Source organism: Lynx rufus, unplaced genomic scaffold (genome assembly GCF_022079265.1).
Source record: "Lynx rufus isolate CCGP_SWC_20201006 ecotype Redwood Valley unplaced genomic scaffold, mLynRuf1.p SCAF_3, whole genome shotgun sequence".
Lineage (NCBI taxonomy): Eukaryota > Metazoa > Chordata > Mammalia > Carnivora > Felidae > Lynx > Lynx rufus.
Window position 1 is genome coordinate 124,962,138 of NW_025814845.1, and position 15,173 is coordinate 124,977,310.

General features: G+C 34.9%; 1 protein-coding gene across 1 annotated transcript in view; it reads right to left on the reverse strand.

The window, feature by feature from the left end:
- The window catches only part of IQCM (IQ motif containing M), a 445,282-nt gene that overhangs the window by 397,532 nt on the left and 32,577 nt on the right, over window positions 1-15,173 (reverse strand). The window contains 1 exon segment of the mRNA XM_047092286.1: window positions 4,210-4,300. Coding sequence (XP_046948242.1) covers window positions 4,210-4,300 — 91 coding nt within the window.

Below are 15,173 nucleotides of genomic sequence, written 5' to 3' on the forward strand. Positions count from 1 at the left end.
CATCCTAACAAGTGCCCTCCTTAATGCCTATCACTCATTTAGCCCATCCCCCCACACTAACTTCCCCTCCAGCAACCTCAGTTTGTTCTCTGTATTTGAGAGTTTCATATGGTTTGCTTCCCTCTCTGTTTTATCTCATTTTTCCTTCCCTTCCCTTATGTTCATCTGTTGTGTTTCTTAAATTCCATATATGAGTGAAATTATATATTTGTCTTTCTCTGACTTCTTATGTTTAGCATAATACACTCTAGCTCCATCCACATTGTTGCAAGTGGCAAGATTTCATTCTTTTTGATCACCAAGTAATATATTGGTAATATATATTTATTTATTTATATTATATTGGTATTATATTATATTATATATTGGTAATATATATATATTTATTTATATTATATATATATAAATCTTCTTTTATAAATGAAGAAACTTAGACATTAAATGGTTAAGTAGTATATAGTTCAAATCATCCCAGCTAGAAATGGGTGGAGCCAGGATTTGAATCCAAGTAGTGGGACCTCAAGAACTAAACTCCTTATAACTATTTTATACTAACTGTATTTGTCATAATTAACATATGTACTATATTTCATACCTTCTCTGTTTATTTGCACATATATGTACATGAACCCTTTAGCTCATTTTTTTTTTACTTAATATCATGAATTTCTTTATTTGTAAATGTACAAAGATGTACACTGTCATTTTGACCCTTTACAAAGCATTCCATTATATGGATTTAACATACTGATGGTTTATTTACCAATTTGTTTTGCTGGATATTTGGGTTGCTTCCACTTTTTTGGTATTTATAAACAAGGATGAAAATCTTTGAGCATTCATATTTGTGAACCTATCCAATTCTTTTCTTATTATCAATGTCTAGAAATTGAATTGCCAGTTCAAATGTTATATAAATATTATAGAAATTTTTAGGATTTTAGGGGCGCCTGGGTGGCTCAGTCGGTTGAATGTCCAACTTCGGCTCAGGTCATGATCTTGCAGTTTGTGAGTTTGAGCCCCACGTTGGGCTCTGTGCTGACAGCTCAGAGCCTGGAGCCTGCTTCAGATTCTATGTCTCCCTCTCTCTCTCTCTCTGCCCCTCCCCTGTTCGTGTTCTGTCTCTCTCACTCTCAACAATAAATAAACATTAAAAAATTTTTTAAGAAATTCTTAGGATTTGAAAACATTTTTCCCATCAAAAAACTAGGGTCTCTGAGGGAAGACTCTGTGGCAGAGTTTTACATTTGGCATACAGTTGATACTTAATAAGTAGTAAATAAATGACTGACTTAATAGGATCCATTAGTCTATCTGTTACTCATGTGGTCACATGCAGTGGCCAAACAACTGAGGTATCACTAGTATGACCAAATCATACAGTCAAGGGAAAATATGAAAGGCTTGAGTATACAGTCAGCTTTGCAAAACCCCATTTAAAATTCTAGAATTTATTTGTATGTCATCAAGAATAGGGCCACAATACACTAATCAATCACAATTTTCTTTGATCTCTTCTATCTGGCCCATGGTTATATATTTAAATCTCCAAATTAGGACTATTAATTGCATTGTTCAATGATTCCCTATTAATGAAAGATCCTAACAGAAGCAGACCACAGTTCATCCACTTAAGCAAAATATTTTACAAACATTAAGGTGAAATGGCAGGGTCGTTTCACTTTGAATGTGAAATGCAGTGAGGGATTCTATCATTACTTTATAATCTTCTCATTTTATTATTCAGTTGATCAGAATAGCCTAAATACAAACTGTCATATAACACACAAGAAACTCCCGAATGGTCACAAAACTAGGGGAAGAAGTCTGGGCTCACTTGCCTAAGTTACAGAATGCGTTTACAGAAATACAGTTGTCATACCTCCAAATGCACCAAATATTATAAACAACAACAACAAAAATAGCTCTAATAAATAAGTGCAGAGAAAATTAATTTCCTTGGTGGAAAATTAACATTTAGAATGCACTCACATTTATCACTATTGTCATAAAAAGAGCATATTAATGTATGGCAATCTTTGAAGTTAGAATTCAAAGATATATTGAAGAACTTCACTTCCTTAAATTTGAAAATTCAGAGGTATTCAATTTTGGTTTTGCTCTGCAAATCAAATGTAGAGAAATCTGGCAAAAGGAAATCATATATTTATAAGATTGTATTTCTTCATGTATTGTCCAAGGAAATTTCTTTTGTGGAGCCAATATTTTTATGGTCTACCTAAAAATATTATGTGTCTCCCTTAGAAATAAGTATTTTCCAAGGCATCTTCAGGGGAATTGTAAGTAGTTTATATACAGCTTCCCTCACAGGGGTCTGTTCGTATTGAACAGAAATCTTCCAGAAGTCTCACAAAGAGTTGGGCAATTCATGCTAATTAGTGCTGGAACCTGTCCCTGCATTGTTAACAACCCCCTACCTGATTTCCAACAGATTCTATTGTCCTTTCTGTTGCTTATATCCTCATGGCTAAGTTTCCTTATCTTTATTATGCGGTGAACTAGATTTCAGTAAAAATTTCACTCTAATGGCATCTTATTTGTCTAGTTAAGCACAGGTTTTCTAATACCCTGAGTCACCATGTCCCAGAACACTTATTTGTCTTTCCTTCTGTATTCCCATCACACTTCTAACATTAATGAAATGAAGCTAACTGCAAGGTAGGAAACAAGTTACTGCCATAAGCTAGCTATAAATAAAGACAAAGCAACCCTAGTGGATTGAAGTTCAGGCTTTATGTGCCCCAGGCTGTTACTGGGAGTACATGGACTTGCTCTTAATTTCAGAGGGTGTTGATCTTCCTCATTAGGTAGGACATGTTTTCATTAAAAATGGGATGTTAGGGTGTCAAGAGACCTTTATCTTCCACCAGTTGCAGAAGAAACAATTCTTTGAGAAAGACTCAACTCTCTTGAGAAAGACATACTGAAAGATACTCTACCTGATCAGATTTATTATTAATGAGTGCTCCACTTGTCCCTAAGTCATTATTATTCTTTCTTGAATCTTCAGTCCCATTGAAATACACAGAAAATGGTAGATTTTCAAATTAGTTCAGTTAACTTTTCTAGTTATTAAAAGCGTACTTGAAATTCTAAACTATTTGGTTAAATTGGTCTATTAACTACTCTTTTAGCAGTTACCACTCTGCTAGATCAACCTGGGTCTTGGTTTAAATTAAGGCCAAAAGCAATTTTTTTTTAAACTGGTAAATTCCCAATATAATCATTTCTTTTCCTTTGCAATTAACATCTTCCCCTACCATGGATAAAACCAAACCCTCAGTATTAGAGCTTTACATAAATTCCACTCTTCCAAATTTGAATATCACATTACACTTACGCCAACAAAGTGTTGACTTCTGAGCATCAATCTCCTAGTGTTAAGCACAGATTGTTGGATAAATGTTGGAAGGTCCATGATATTCTTTATAGCCAGGGAAGCATTTTCTCAAATTTTTATTATTTATTACTGTGCTAATTATCCCAAATTTCTGACGATGTTACATAATGAAATAATGTAAAACAAATGACTGAAAAACACATTTAACAGAGCAACATTGATACTCTACAAGCATAAACGTTCCTACAAAATGTGCTGAAGAACCTTTAGAGGTTCTGTAGCCCTAGGGCCAACAGTTATGTACACAATTGTAAAGTTACCTTGAAGATGACCGTGCTATTTAATGGAATAATTCGGAAAACTAACTGACTCATCTCCACACACCTTTGGAAAGCAGAAGCAAATGCCTTCCCTGAAACTATGCTCTACAGGATCAGTCTCACCTTCCGTTAGAAAAAGACTAACTTTATTATTAAATTAAAAAAGAAAAATTATAACTTAACTCTGCTCCATAATTGCTGCAGAGGAGTTATTAAAATTCCAAACTTATGTAATATTATCATAAAATATGGCATTTTTCTCAAGAAAGCCACAAATTGGATTTGAGCTTATGCACTGTAAAACCCAGATGGTTTGCTTAACTACTCAGACATCCTCCAGTTCAAAAGTTAATTGAATTGAAAACTAAAATTTTGATAATTGATATGCTTTAAGGGACTCAAGCAGAAGGACAAATTAGGATCCCGCACGACGTGTTAATAGACTTGAGAAACTACAATTGGTCAGGAAGTATTCGCATAGTAGAATAAAACTATACATTTTCTATAGGTTAGCTAATTACACATTACCTGGACTTAACATGGTGCTGATGCTTTTCTTTCTCCATTTTTTTACTCACTGATTCAATATTAGTCACTATTTTACCCAGTTTAACTTGTTCTGGAATTTAAAAAAAAGAAAAAAGAAAAAAAACCTTTAATTGTATCCTCTTCGTTTTCAAGTTCTAATGCATATTTTGAATTAAATTGCAAATTGCAGATTTTTTAATAACAAGAGGTACAATATTTTTCAAACAAATTACTAACACAAAGATACTCTAAAAACACATTTGAGTGTTTTTTTTTCACCCTACGCTCCTCAGATGTTTTGCAATTACCAAAATTTAGTACTGAAGGTATAGAGTAAATGAAGTGCATATATCAGAAAGGAGATAGCTCCCCAAGAAATGTCTGCAACAGCACAGTACATACGAATGAATACCAAAGCCCCGTTTATACATATCAGCATTATTATCACCATTATCGTCATAAGGCTTAGCTTTTATGGAGAGCTTGCTGTTTTAAACTAATTTAGCAATCATTAGTTAATGTAAGTAGGAATACTCATCAATTTGATAAAGCAAGACTGACGTCCAAAAAAGGCAAAGTTCTGCTTTAAAAAAAAATTGAGGTTTTAACGTGTAAAGAGAAATTTACATAAATATTTTTAAATACCTATTCCTTTCTATTTTATATAGATAATAGGACTAATATAGTTTGAAACATTATCACAAAATATTAATTCAATATCTATTAAGCACGTTCTAGCTACCTGCTCAAGTATAAGAAAGATACACTAAAGATACAGGAAACTTATGAAGTGAAACCCTCTGTTTTAAAAAATTTACAAACTAGTTGGTGTGTCAATACTAACAGAAGAGCACAGTTGACTATCTTATGTTAATTTAGATTTAAAATATATAACACAAATATAAAAATTTTGGAGAAACAGAAACCAGAATGTTAAAATTTATTGACTATTTATATACCAGGGATGTTGGTTAGCCTTCCCCATAAATTGTCTCACACTTAAGCCTCAGAACCAGTTTTTGGTGCTTTTGTTTGTTTGTTTTTTGGTGAAGTGCAATGATTACTCTCTTTTACATGGAAGGAGAACAGCTAACCCAAGATTGGGGAAGTTAAAAAGTACAGAGACAGAGCTCCAACTTCTATCCCTCTGACTGTAAGTTCCTTCATCACTATAGCCCCTGCAGCTCAGGGGGCTCCCCTCAGCTGCCTAATGAGGGAAAGAGGACCATTTCTGTCTTGCTTACTTTGGAGGGTAACAATAGAGCTCAAAAGACATACTTTATATAAAGACACTAATAGATGGAGAAATATGAGGAAGAAGTAGGGAAGGAATTTATAAGTTTGAGTCTTAAAAATAGAAACATTTAAAAATATTTGCCATATGCTAAATGTGCTAATTCCTATACATGGGTTATCATATTTTACTCTCACAAGCACAACACAAATTAGGTTCTATTATTATCCTCATTTTAGAGATGAGGAAAATGAGTCAGAGAAAGAGATTAACTTCCCCAAGTTTATATAGCTAACAGTAGGTAGAGTCAATATTCAAACCCAGGTAGGCAGTCCTTGGAGCCTGCATTGTTAATCAATATGATACTCAATATGCATATTTATTTTATTTCAGGAATATCTACTGAGTGAAAATTGCTATGCTAACTCCTAAAGAGGGGAGATATAAGACACAACAATTAATAAAACATGATTGGCACTTTCAAGGGACAGCATGACTAACAGCAAAAATTATTGCAGAAAAGCAAAGGAGCAAAAGGATAGGGAGGAAAGATCACGAGAACGTGTGATCCAGAGATCTAAGGAGTGAATTTTATAGTGATGCTAAAGAAAGTAAGATTGGGTTACTATAATAATTAATAAAGCAAAAGATATGCCCATTTGGGGGGGGTTAAATTCATTTTTTTAGTAATCTCTACACCCAACATGGGGCTTGAACCCACAACCCTGAGATCAAGAGTTGCGTGCTCTTCTGAGCCAGCCAGGCACCCCTATACGCCCTTTTTTAATAAAATCTGTTAAAAAAACTTCAGGCATAATCCATTTAAATGCTAAACTAAAAGCCTCTACAGTAACATTTAACTAAATCATGTTAGGACTGCATCCAAAATTTAAAAAAATAAGTATAGTTATATCCCTTTAAAAAGAGGGATTTCTAGAAAGGCAATTAAAGCATATAAAAAATCCAACATTACTTCTAATTAGCTTAATAAACCTTTGGATGGGGAACCAGACTTATTGTATGCCTTTGGGCAAATTATATCATCTCAGAGTTCATAACTATTCCCTTTATGTAAAATCTAGTCTCTAAACCAATTACATCAAACTCAAATTCAGTTCTAGAATGTAAATTATAAATCACCTCTGGTTAGAATAATTGGTAAATAAGAGACAAACAGGGAGACTCGGAGAAGAAAATGTAGGTAAAGCAATAAATTTTTAGGGCTTTTGTAATGAAATCAAACATACAGAACATAAGGCATTGGAACTGCCATAGGACTCTAGTCCTTAACACTGTGTACCATGCTTTCTTCAGAGTTCAGCTGGAATGGACCATTCATTCACCTGGAATCAATCATCCATTTGATTTCCTTCACTTCTGAGTACTTCACCTGTCTCTTCATGGACTCATGTTGCCTTGCCACCTCCAGCTGTTGTGCATGCCCCACAGCTCTTTCTTTGGTTGCCTTCTAACCCTTTACTTGAATGATCTAGCCAATGCCCATAGCTAAATTAATCAACTAAATGTAGATGCCTCACAAAATCTATATATCTTGCCCAGCCTGCTCTCAAGTGCCAAATTTGAATAACAAACTATCTCTATATACATGTCCCAAGACATCCCAATTAACATTTCTCTCTCACAATTAATGACACTACCATCCATCCATCTACTTGGAAGTTACTTATACTCATTCTTCCTCAGTTTCCTCCTACAATCAGTCATTAAATCCCTTCCATCCTTTCCCAAACATAGGGCCTCAAAACGGACCTTTGTCTTCTCTTCTTTGAAAACTAATACCTTCCTTCCTTGGATTCCTGCCTCCAACCAAAATACCCTCCAATCCATCCTCCTTACTTTCCATGAGTAATCCTTGATTTTCAAGTTAGGGATTTTAAATTATCATTGTCATTTTTTTAAATTTTTAATTCATTATCATGGGTTTTTACTTATTTTTTAATGTTTATTAATTTTTGAGAGAGTGTGTGTGTGCACGTGTGCACAAGCAGGGGAGGGGCAGAGAGAGAGGGCGACAGAGGATCAGAAGCAGGCTCTGTGCTGACACCAAACATGGAGATCATGACCTTGAGCCTAAGTCAGACACTTAACCAATAAGCCACCCAGGTGCATCTCATTGTCATTGTTTTAAAATTTAATTTCACTGTAATCAGAGAACATGAAGTATAATTCCAAATTCTTTGAAGTTTATTGATTCCTACTCCATAAAACAGTGTGTAGTCAATTTTCATAATGTTCCATATTTGTCTGAAAAATATATATCCTCTCATTGTTGTTCTATATTGATCTAATAAGTTGACTTTTTTTAAGTTTATTTATTTGAGAGAAAGAATGTGTGAGCAGGGGAGGGGCCAGGAGAGAGGGGGAGAGAATCCCAAGCAGGCTCCATGCTCTCAGCGCAGAGCCCAACACGGGGCTCAAACTCACAAACCTTGAGGTCATGACCTGAGCCAAAACCAAGAGTCGCATGCTTAACAGACTGAGCCACCCAGGCACCACAATGAGTTAACCTTCCTAATGTAGTTGTTTAAATCAAATTTTATAACTTTACTGATATGTACACACATATAATTTATCTTTTGCTGGACCATTTGAAAGTAAGCTGAAAACAGTATGACATTTCTCCTTTAAATATTTCATTACATAGCTCCCAAGAACAAGTACATTTCTTACACATTCATAATCCCCACCTAGGGATTTAACATTGATAAAATAATATTATCCAATAAATTGCCTATAAAAATTCCCCTAACTGTCCCCCAAATACCCTTTATAGATGCTTATTTATTTCAATCCAGGATCTAAACAAGGATCATATATATCTCTTAGATCTATTTAAACCTAGAAATTCCCTGTGAATATGGTAGCCACCAGCATATAACTACTGAGTCTTAAAATGTGACGATTCTGAATTAAGATATACTATATGTATAAATACAGTCTGAATTTCTAAAATTTACTACAAAAATGTAATATTTCAAATTAAAATGTTATATTAATTAAATACTTAAGTAATATCTTCCTATATTGAACTAAATAAAAATATGTCATTGAAATTAATATCACCTGCTTTTTCTTTATCTTTTTCCATGTGGCCACCAAAAAATTTTAAATTGCATCTGTGGTTTTCAATGCCTTTCAACAGGACAGTACTGACCTAAAACATTCCTCCTATTCTTTTTTCATCTTGAAGGCAATCTGAATTCTTCCCATTGTTTCTTTATGACTAGATTAAGATTAAGCATTTTTGACTGGAAGAGTACAGAAGTGTATGGTGTCCTTCCTACACATCCTATTAAATCTCATCAAAAGGTGTTGCTAAATTTGGGCATTAGATTTGGGTGGCAACTGTCAAATATTTCTATTATGAATATACATTTTCCTCCTATAATTAATAAATAATTTCTGGCTGATACTTTGGCTGTTCCAAAATTCTAATTCAGGTGGCTAAAAGCAACCAATCTTAGTTAAGCTAGACCAGTGGAATTTAGTAGGAACCTAGTTTTCTGGAACTTAGAGTTTTAATAATTCAGGTATTGGATACTGTAAAAGGTAATGTGTTCCCCATCACAGGTATTTCCTGGCAGAGACTGGACAGGGACTTTCCAGAAAACATTAATTAAGGAACTTTGTATCATGAAAATAGTTGGGCTAGCAGAATGTTAACATATCTTCAATGCAGAGATTTAATGATACTAAGAAAGTGCTTCACACAGGTTAAATCCAGATCCTTTTCATTCAAAAAATGAGATTTTAGGTTTTGTATACTGAGTAATTATAAAATGCTTTTCTTTTTTATTTTATTTTATTTTATTTTATTTTATTTTATTTTATTTTATTTTATTTTATTTTAAATATATGAAATTTATTGTTAAATTGGTTTCCATACAACACCCAGTGCTCATCCCAAAAGATGCCCTCTTCAATACCCATCACCCACCCTCCCTTCCCTCCCACCCCCCATCGGCTCTCAGTTTGTTCTCATATAAAATGCTTTTCTCACCTTTCTCTCTTTTTAGGACCCAGTGTTTAAATTATATTCAATCTCATACGAATTAGAATAAAATTTAAAACTTAATGTTGCAAATTTAAAGACAGATTCATTAGTCAAGAATGACAGATTGCAATTTACTGACATTTCACATTCTAGTGTGTGGGCTGGGTGGATGTCATATGATTTTCTACTGTTGGAATTTCTAGCACATGTGTGTTATATAGAATGCCAATTCCTCCCTAGATTGTGAACTCTTTCATGGTCTCTTGAGGACAGGGATTGTGTTTTTATCCAACATCCACTTATTCAATCATTAATTCAACAAATATTTACCAAATGCCTCTAATGTGACAGGCAGTCTGCTAGGCACTGGGATGCAAGACATAATGTGGGGATTATGAAGGTTATATCCTAGGGAATTCAATAACTAAATAATTAATTACACAAATAATTGAGTACTTCCAATTGCAGTGCTAAAAAAATCTATTTCCATTATCTCATACATTTAAGACAAGGAATGAAATATATCCTTTCGCTTTTATAATTAGGAGCCTATTCATGGAGAGTTAAAGGCAAAGATAGAAGCAGAAGCAAGATTTCACTGCTATGAAGGAATAAACTCATTGGAAATAATAAATGTAGACTCTCTTTTTAAAAAGTGTGGTTTGAAGAGGAGGAGAGAGATGAAATGACCATCATGGGGACATAAGTTTGAGAAAGAATGTTTTGGTGTCGATATATTTTTAAGATGAGGAGATTTTAGGATGCTTATAACATTGTAAGAAAGGAAAAGGTGGAGACATAAGAAAAAGAAATAATATGTAATAGACAAGGTAGGTTCCTGGCAAGAAGGGAAGGGATGGGATAGAATTTACCCATATTCTAGAGAAAATAGATACATTTTCTTTTCAAGAAGGTAGATAAGGTTTTAGGTAGCTATGAATAAGTTTCTAAAGAGTTCACTATCAAGAACTGTATTTTCTCCATGAAGTAGGAAGTGAGATCATTTACTGGGAGAGGGGTGTAGAAGTTTGATAAGGATCTTCAGGAGAGTGGCAAAGATTTGAAATAAACAGTAAGTGTGGTGGGTAAACAAACTGACCAAGTTTAAATAAAAGGTTTTAACTCTGATTACCTCATAACACAGTCACCATCACAGCTATCACTTCAAAACAAAACAGAACAAAACCTTCTCTTTGCTTTATAGGAAAATGATTAAACTGGCTGTCTACACATAGTTTGCACTTCCTCATCCCCACTTCCGATCCACTCCCAGTAAAGGTTGCTCAGACACCATATCAAGGGCACAATGACTTCTATGCTATCACTCCCACTGGACAAATCTCTGCTTTTTCCTGGGCTTTCAGCAGTACACAATGGTTAACAGTAACCCTCCTGTGAAGGGATTACATGACACTTTCTTCTGGTTTTGCTCCTAGGAAAACCAGGCTGCTCATCTTCAATATCTTTTGCTGACTCATCCTCTTTTATTAACCCTCTAAAGGGTTGAGCCTCTATCACAAGCCCTTTTGTATTAATTTCACTTGTTCCTTAGGAAACTTCATCCAGGTCCTTGGACAAATTATGTCCATATACCAATGACTCTAAAACTTTATTGTCTATACCACATCTGTCCTCAAAATTTCACTCATGTATACAGCTGTCTTACATGTGAACTTGCATGTTAATAAGTATCTCAAATATATTTAACAGAACTCTTTGTTTTTCTCTCCCAAACTGGTCTTTCTTGTATTTCTCATGTCTGTAAATGATATTATCATACAGCCACCCATTCAAATCAGAATCTCATTAACTATCACTAAGATATATCTCTAATTTGGCCATTTCTCTCCAATTTTACTAATACTAAAACAACTGCCAGTATAAAACTGCATAGAAAACCAAACCAAAAATCAGTGGATTACAAGTTTAGATTTTTGTTGCTCACAACTCTTCAGCTTGGCCAGAGCAGCTCTGAGTCAGCTGGCTTAGATGGGCCAGGCTGGAGAGTTCAGCTACCTGGGGCACAGTTTTTCATGGCAGATTGTGGAGTATAAGAGGCAAGTTAAACCACCAATACATTTAAAGCTATTGCTTGCATCATGTCTTCTTATCTTCTATTGACCAAAGCAAGCACAGGGCCAATCTCACAATCAGTGGGTCAGGGAAGCGTACTCCAATCCAAGGTGGCAGAGGAAGAGAGTGAATACGTGTTGAACAACATTAGGAGTGAAAAATAGCTTTCTGGTTAGTCTATTTCCCTCTAGCCTCTATTACTTCATTTTACACACAGAGGTCAACATATCTGGTTAAGATGGAATTCTGATCATAACATTTGCCTTAAAACCATTCAATCACTTTCCACCACTCTTAAAACAAAAATCAGCTTCTTGCCATTACTTACAGGGCCATACATCATCTGATTCCTGGTCATCTCTCTCACACAATTTCATATCACTATCCTTATTTTCTCTGCCATTACTCTACATCCACAATGGTTTCCTTCCTTTCAGAACCTTCAATGAGTCAATTCCTGTCCCTTCTCAAGGCTTTTCCACAGCCTGGATTTCTCTTCATATTGCTGCCAGTGATGTGTTGCAGCTGGTTTATACAGCTTTCAATGGCCGGTTGTTAAATTTTTAGAAATTTTTGCAATCCAGATGTTAAGCCATTGGTAGCCTGAAATTAGCCACAGTGGGATATTTACACCATGAAAGTCAAGACATGTTATATCAGGCTTTTTTTTTCTTTTTCCAGAGGGCTAGTTTACCAGCACACCACTGGTCCTCCTCTCTGTGACATCTCACATCAAATATGAGTTCCTCAGAGATGCCTTCAAGACATTTGCATCTAAATATATCCCCACAGTCTATTACATCACTCTATTTCCTTCATTGTGATCTTTGTGTTTTGTGATTATCTTCTCTATTCATATGCTTTTTGTCAATCCTATCCCAGCAGAATGTAAGCTCCATTTCACAACTATATCATCAGTGTCAAGAAGAGTGGCTGACATATAACAGATGTTTAATAAAGAATGAATGAATGAATGAATGAATGAATTTTTTCTAGCATGTTATTAGCTATTTATGAATTGAGATTTTTTAATTCCCTTTCTAATTCATGCATAGCATTATAAATCAGAAGCACAGTAAATGTTACTTGTATAAATGAAATAATTTATTAATGCATTTACCAGGTACAGATATAATGAATTTTAGTCAGAAAGGGGATATGCTAGACAAGTTGTCTGAATACTTCAGATTTTACTATATATTTTTGTACTCCATTCTCATGTAGGTATTTTTGTCCACAATATGATATCATTCAACTAACAAATGGTAATTGACTACCTCCTTCAGCCATGTGCCAGAGACCATGGAGGTTATAAGAAAATGGGAAAACACCATCACCACTTTCCAAAAGTTTGTATTCTATTAATCACACAGTAAAGACAATCATTCATTCATTTGTTGAACAAATCCCTCAAGTGCCTAGCCTAGCATGTATTAGGTACTCAATAAATGCTGAATGAATAAACAAAACCCTGCCAGGAACCAAGAGCAGATTGAATTAAATAAAAGAGAATATAAAGTTCTCTGTGATGTCAGAAGAAGAATACTGGAAATTAATACATATTTTGTCAGTACAATTTAACTATACTATGAGACCTCAGTGTGTAAAACAATAATGCAAAATGTACTAAAATAACAAATATATAACTATTTTCAGAAATCTAAAAATATAATGTAATAGTAATGAAAAAGAAGACAAAGATTATACAACTCCAATCTCCTATAAAGTTTAAGACAATTTACTCAAGTATAATCAATTCAATATCTACCAGGTACAAATTATTATGTTAACTGATATCCTATTTTAGGAATCTGAATCTCATCCTCTAGGGGGTATACTGCATTATTTATTAGGGATCACACAGAAAAATGATTAAGAGGACAGAGAGACTTGAAGGGGTATAAATTTGAACTTTATCACCAGTGTGACCCTCAGGAAGTTTCATCATATCTCTGAGTTCATCTTCCTCACTTGTAAAATGTGTATGATGATAATAGGTTACCATGAGGATTGGATGAGTAATACACACAAAGGACTTAGCACAACAACATCTGGTACATAGCCAATGCTCAATACAATTCGTGGTGGTGATGGTTAAAGTAACATGTTATTGATTATAGTCCATACAGGATATGAAGCAGACATGTAACATGTTATAAAGTGAAAGCTATATGTGCTATAATGTGCTAACAAAATACTATATCAAGTATGTAAACTTTTAGTAATAGCACAACGTATTGAAAACAAAACACAAAGTCGTATTATGCTAAGTAAATATTCCTATGCCTAAAACTTTTCTATCAAGCATTCATTTCTCTCTTATCTAGTCATAAAATACAGCAGTACTCATTAAGCCTTTAGCAAATTAGGCAGCATACACTCTTCCCCCAAAGCAAAATAATGCCAGATATCCCCTACTGAAATAGCTGAATCTCTACCAAGTAAATATCATAGCTAAAGGCTTAACAAAATTGCCCGGAAGAAATGTATTTATATTGATCTTCTTAGGCCACCTTCTCCTACAAAAAATAAAACTAAAAAACCAAACAACAATAAGAACCAAAGATGTGGGTACAGTTACATGACTCTTACAAATCTGAACCTTGGCTCGGCCTTACTGGGCTCTGGTCCACTTGATGGAAAAATACTGGTGCATATCCCCAGTCAGCCAATCTTGATCTTTCCCTTACACAAAATTAAAACAGGTGGCAGGAGATAATTCTCTATGAATATTTTTACTTTTGTGCACTGTCAGGGCTTTCTGGGCAACAAATTCTGGCACCTGGGTTAAAGGATGCCTGAATGGCAAACAAGCCAAGTAAGTTAAAGGTAGAGACTCAAAAGAGATTTAGAGGCACCTCCCCTGGAGACATTTATTTACATTCCAAAGATTAATAAACAGAGAGACCTTCACTTCACCTCCTTCTATCATTTATAAAGCACTTGTGAGCTTTCTTGCACTCACTCTCGCTCTCTTTCTCCCTCTCTCTCCCTTTCTCTCTCTCTCTCTCTCTCTGCCTCCCTCCTCTCCCCTCTGCCTTCTCTGCTGTCTCTCTCTGCAGGGAAGAAAGGGCAATTGTGCCAAATGCCCCCCAAATAAACTCTAAAATTCATAATTGCAGAGTTCTTCTTCGTGGTACTAACTCCACTGTATATGAGGCACAGGGAAACTGAGGTAAGATGTTCTTCTGAGTAATTAAGTCTATCTCTGATACAGAAATCTCATGTTTCTTATCAAGACAGGTAGATGTAGATGGATGGATGGATGGATGGATGGATGGATGGATGGATAGACGGACATAGACAGCCAGATTGCTAGCTAGCTAGCTAAAGATATAAAACTTAACATAAGCAGGGTTGATGTACTCCTTTCCCTCACAGATGAGCCACATTGAGGGAAGTTAAGGAACTGACTTCCAGATGTGTGAGTGTTCTACCTAGCTCTGTCAGGTCACCACCCTTCATACCTGTTCCCCATGCTCCCTCCTCACCATGCAAGGAAGTCCATCTTTGGGTTATAACTCCAAAAACCTTAGCACTATTCTCTTTTAGCTTGTAGCTGGGCACCTACTAAACTCTCTAGTTCTAAACCATTCCATTGCAGTATCTCTCAAGAGTTTTTGAAAACAACTTGCTACAAAC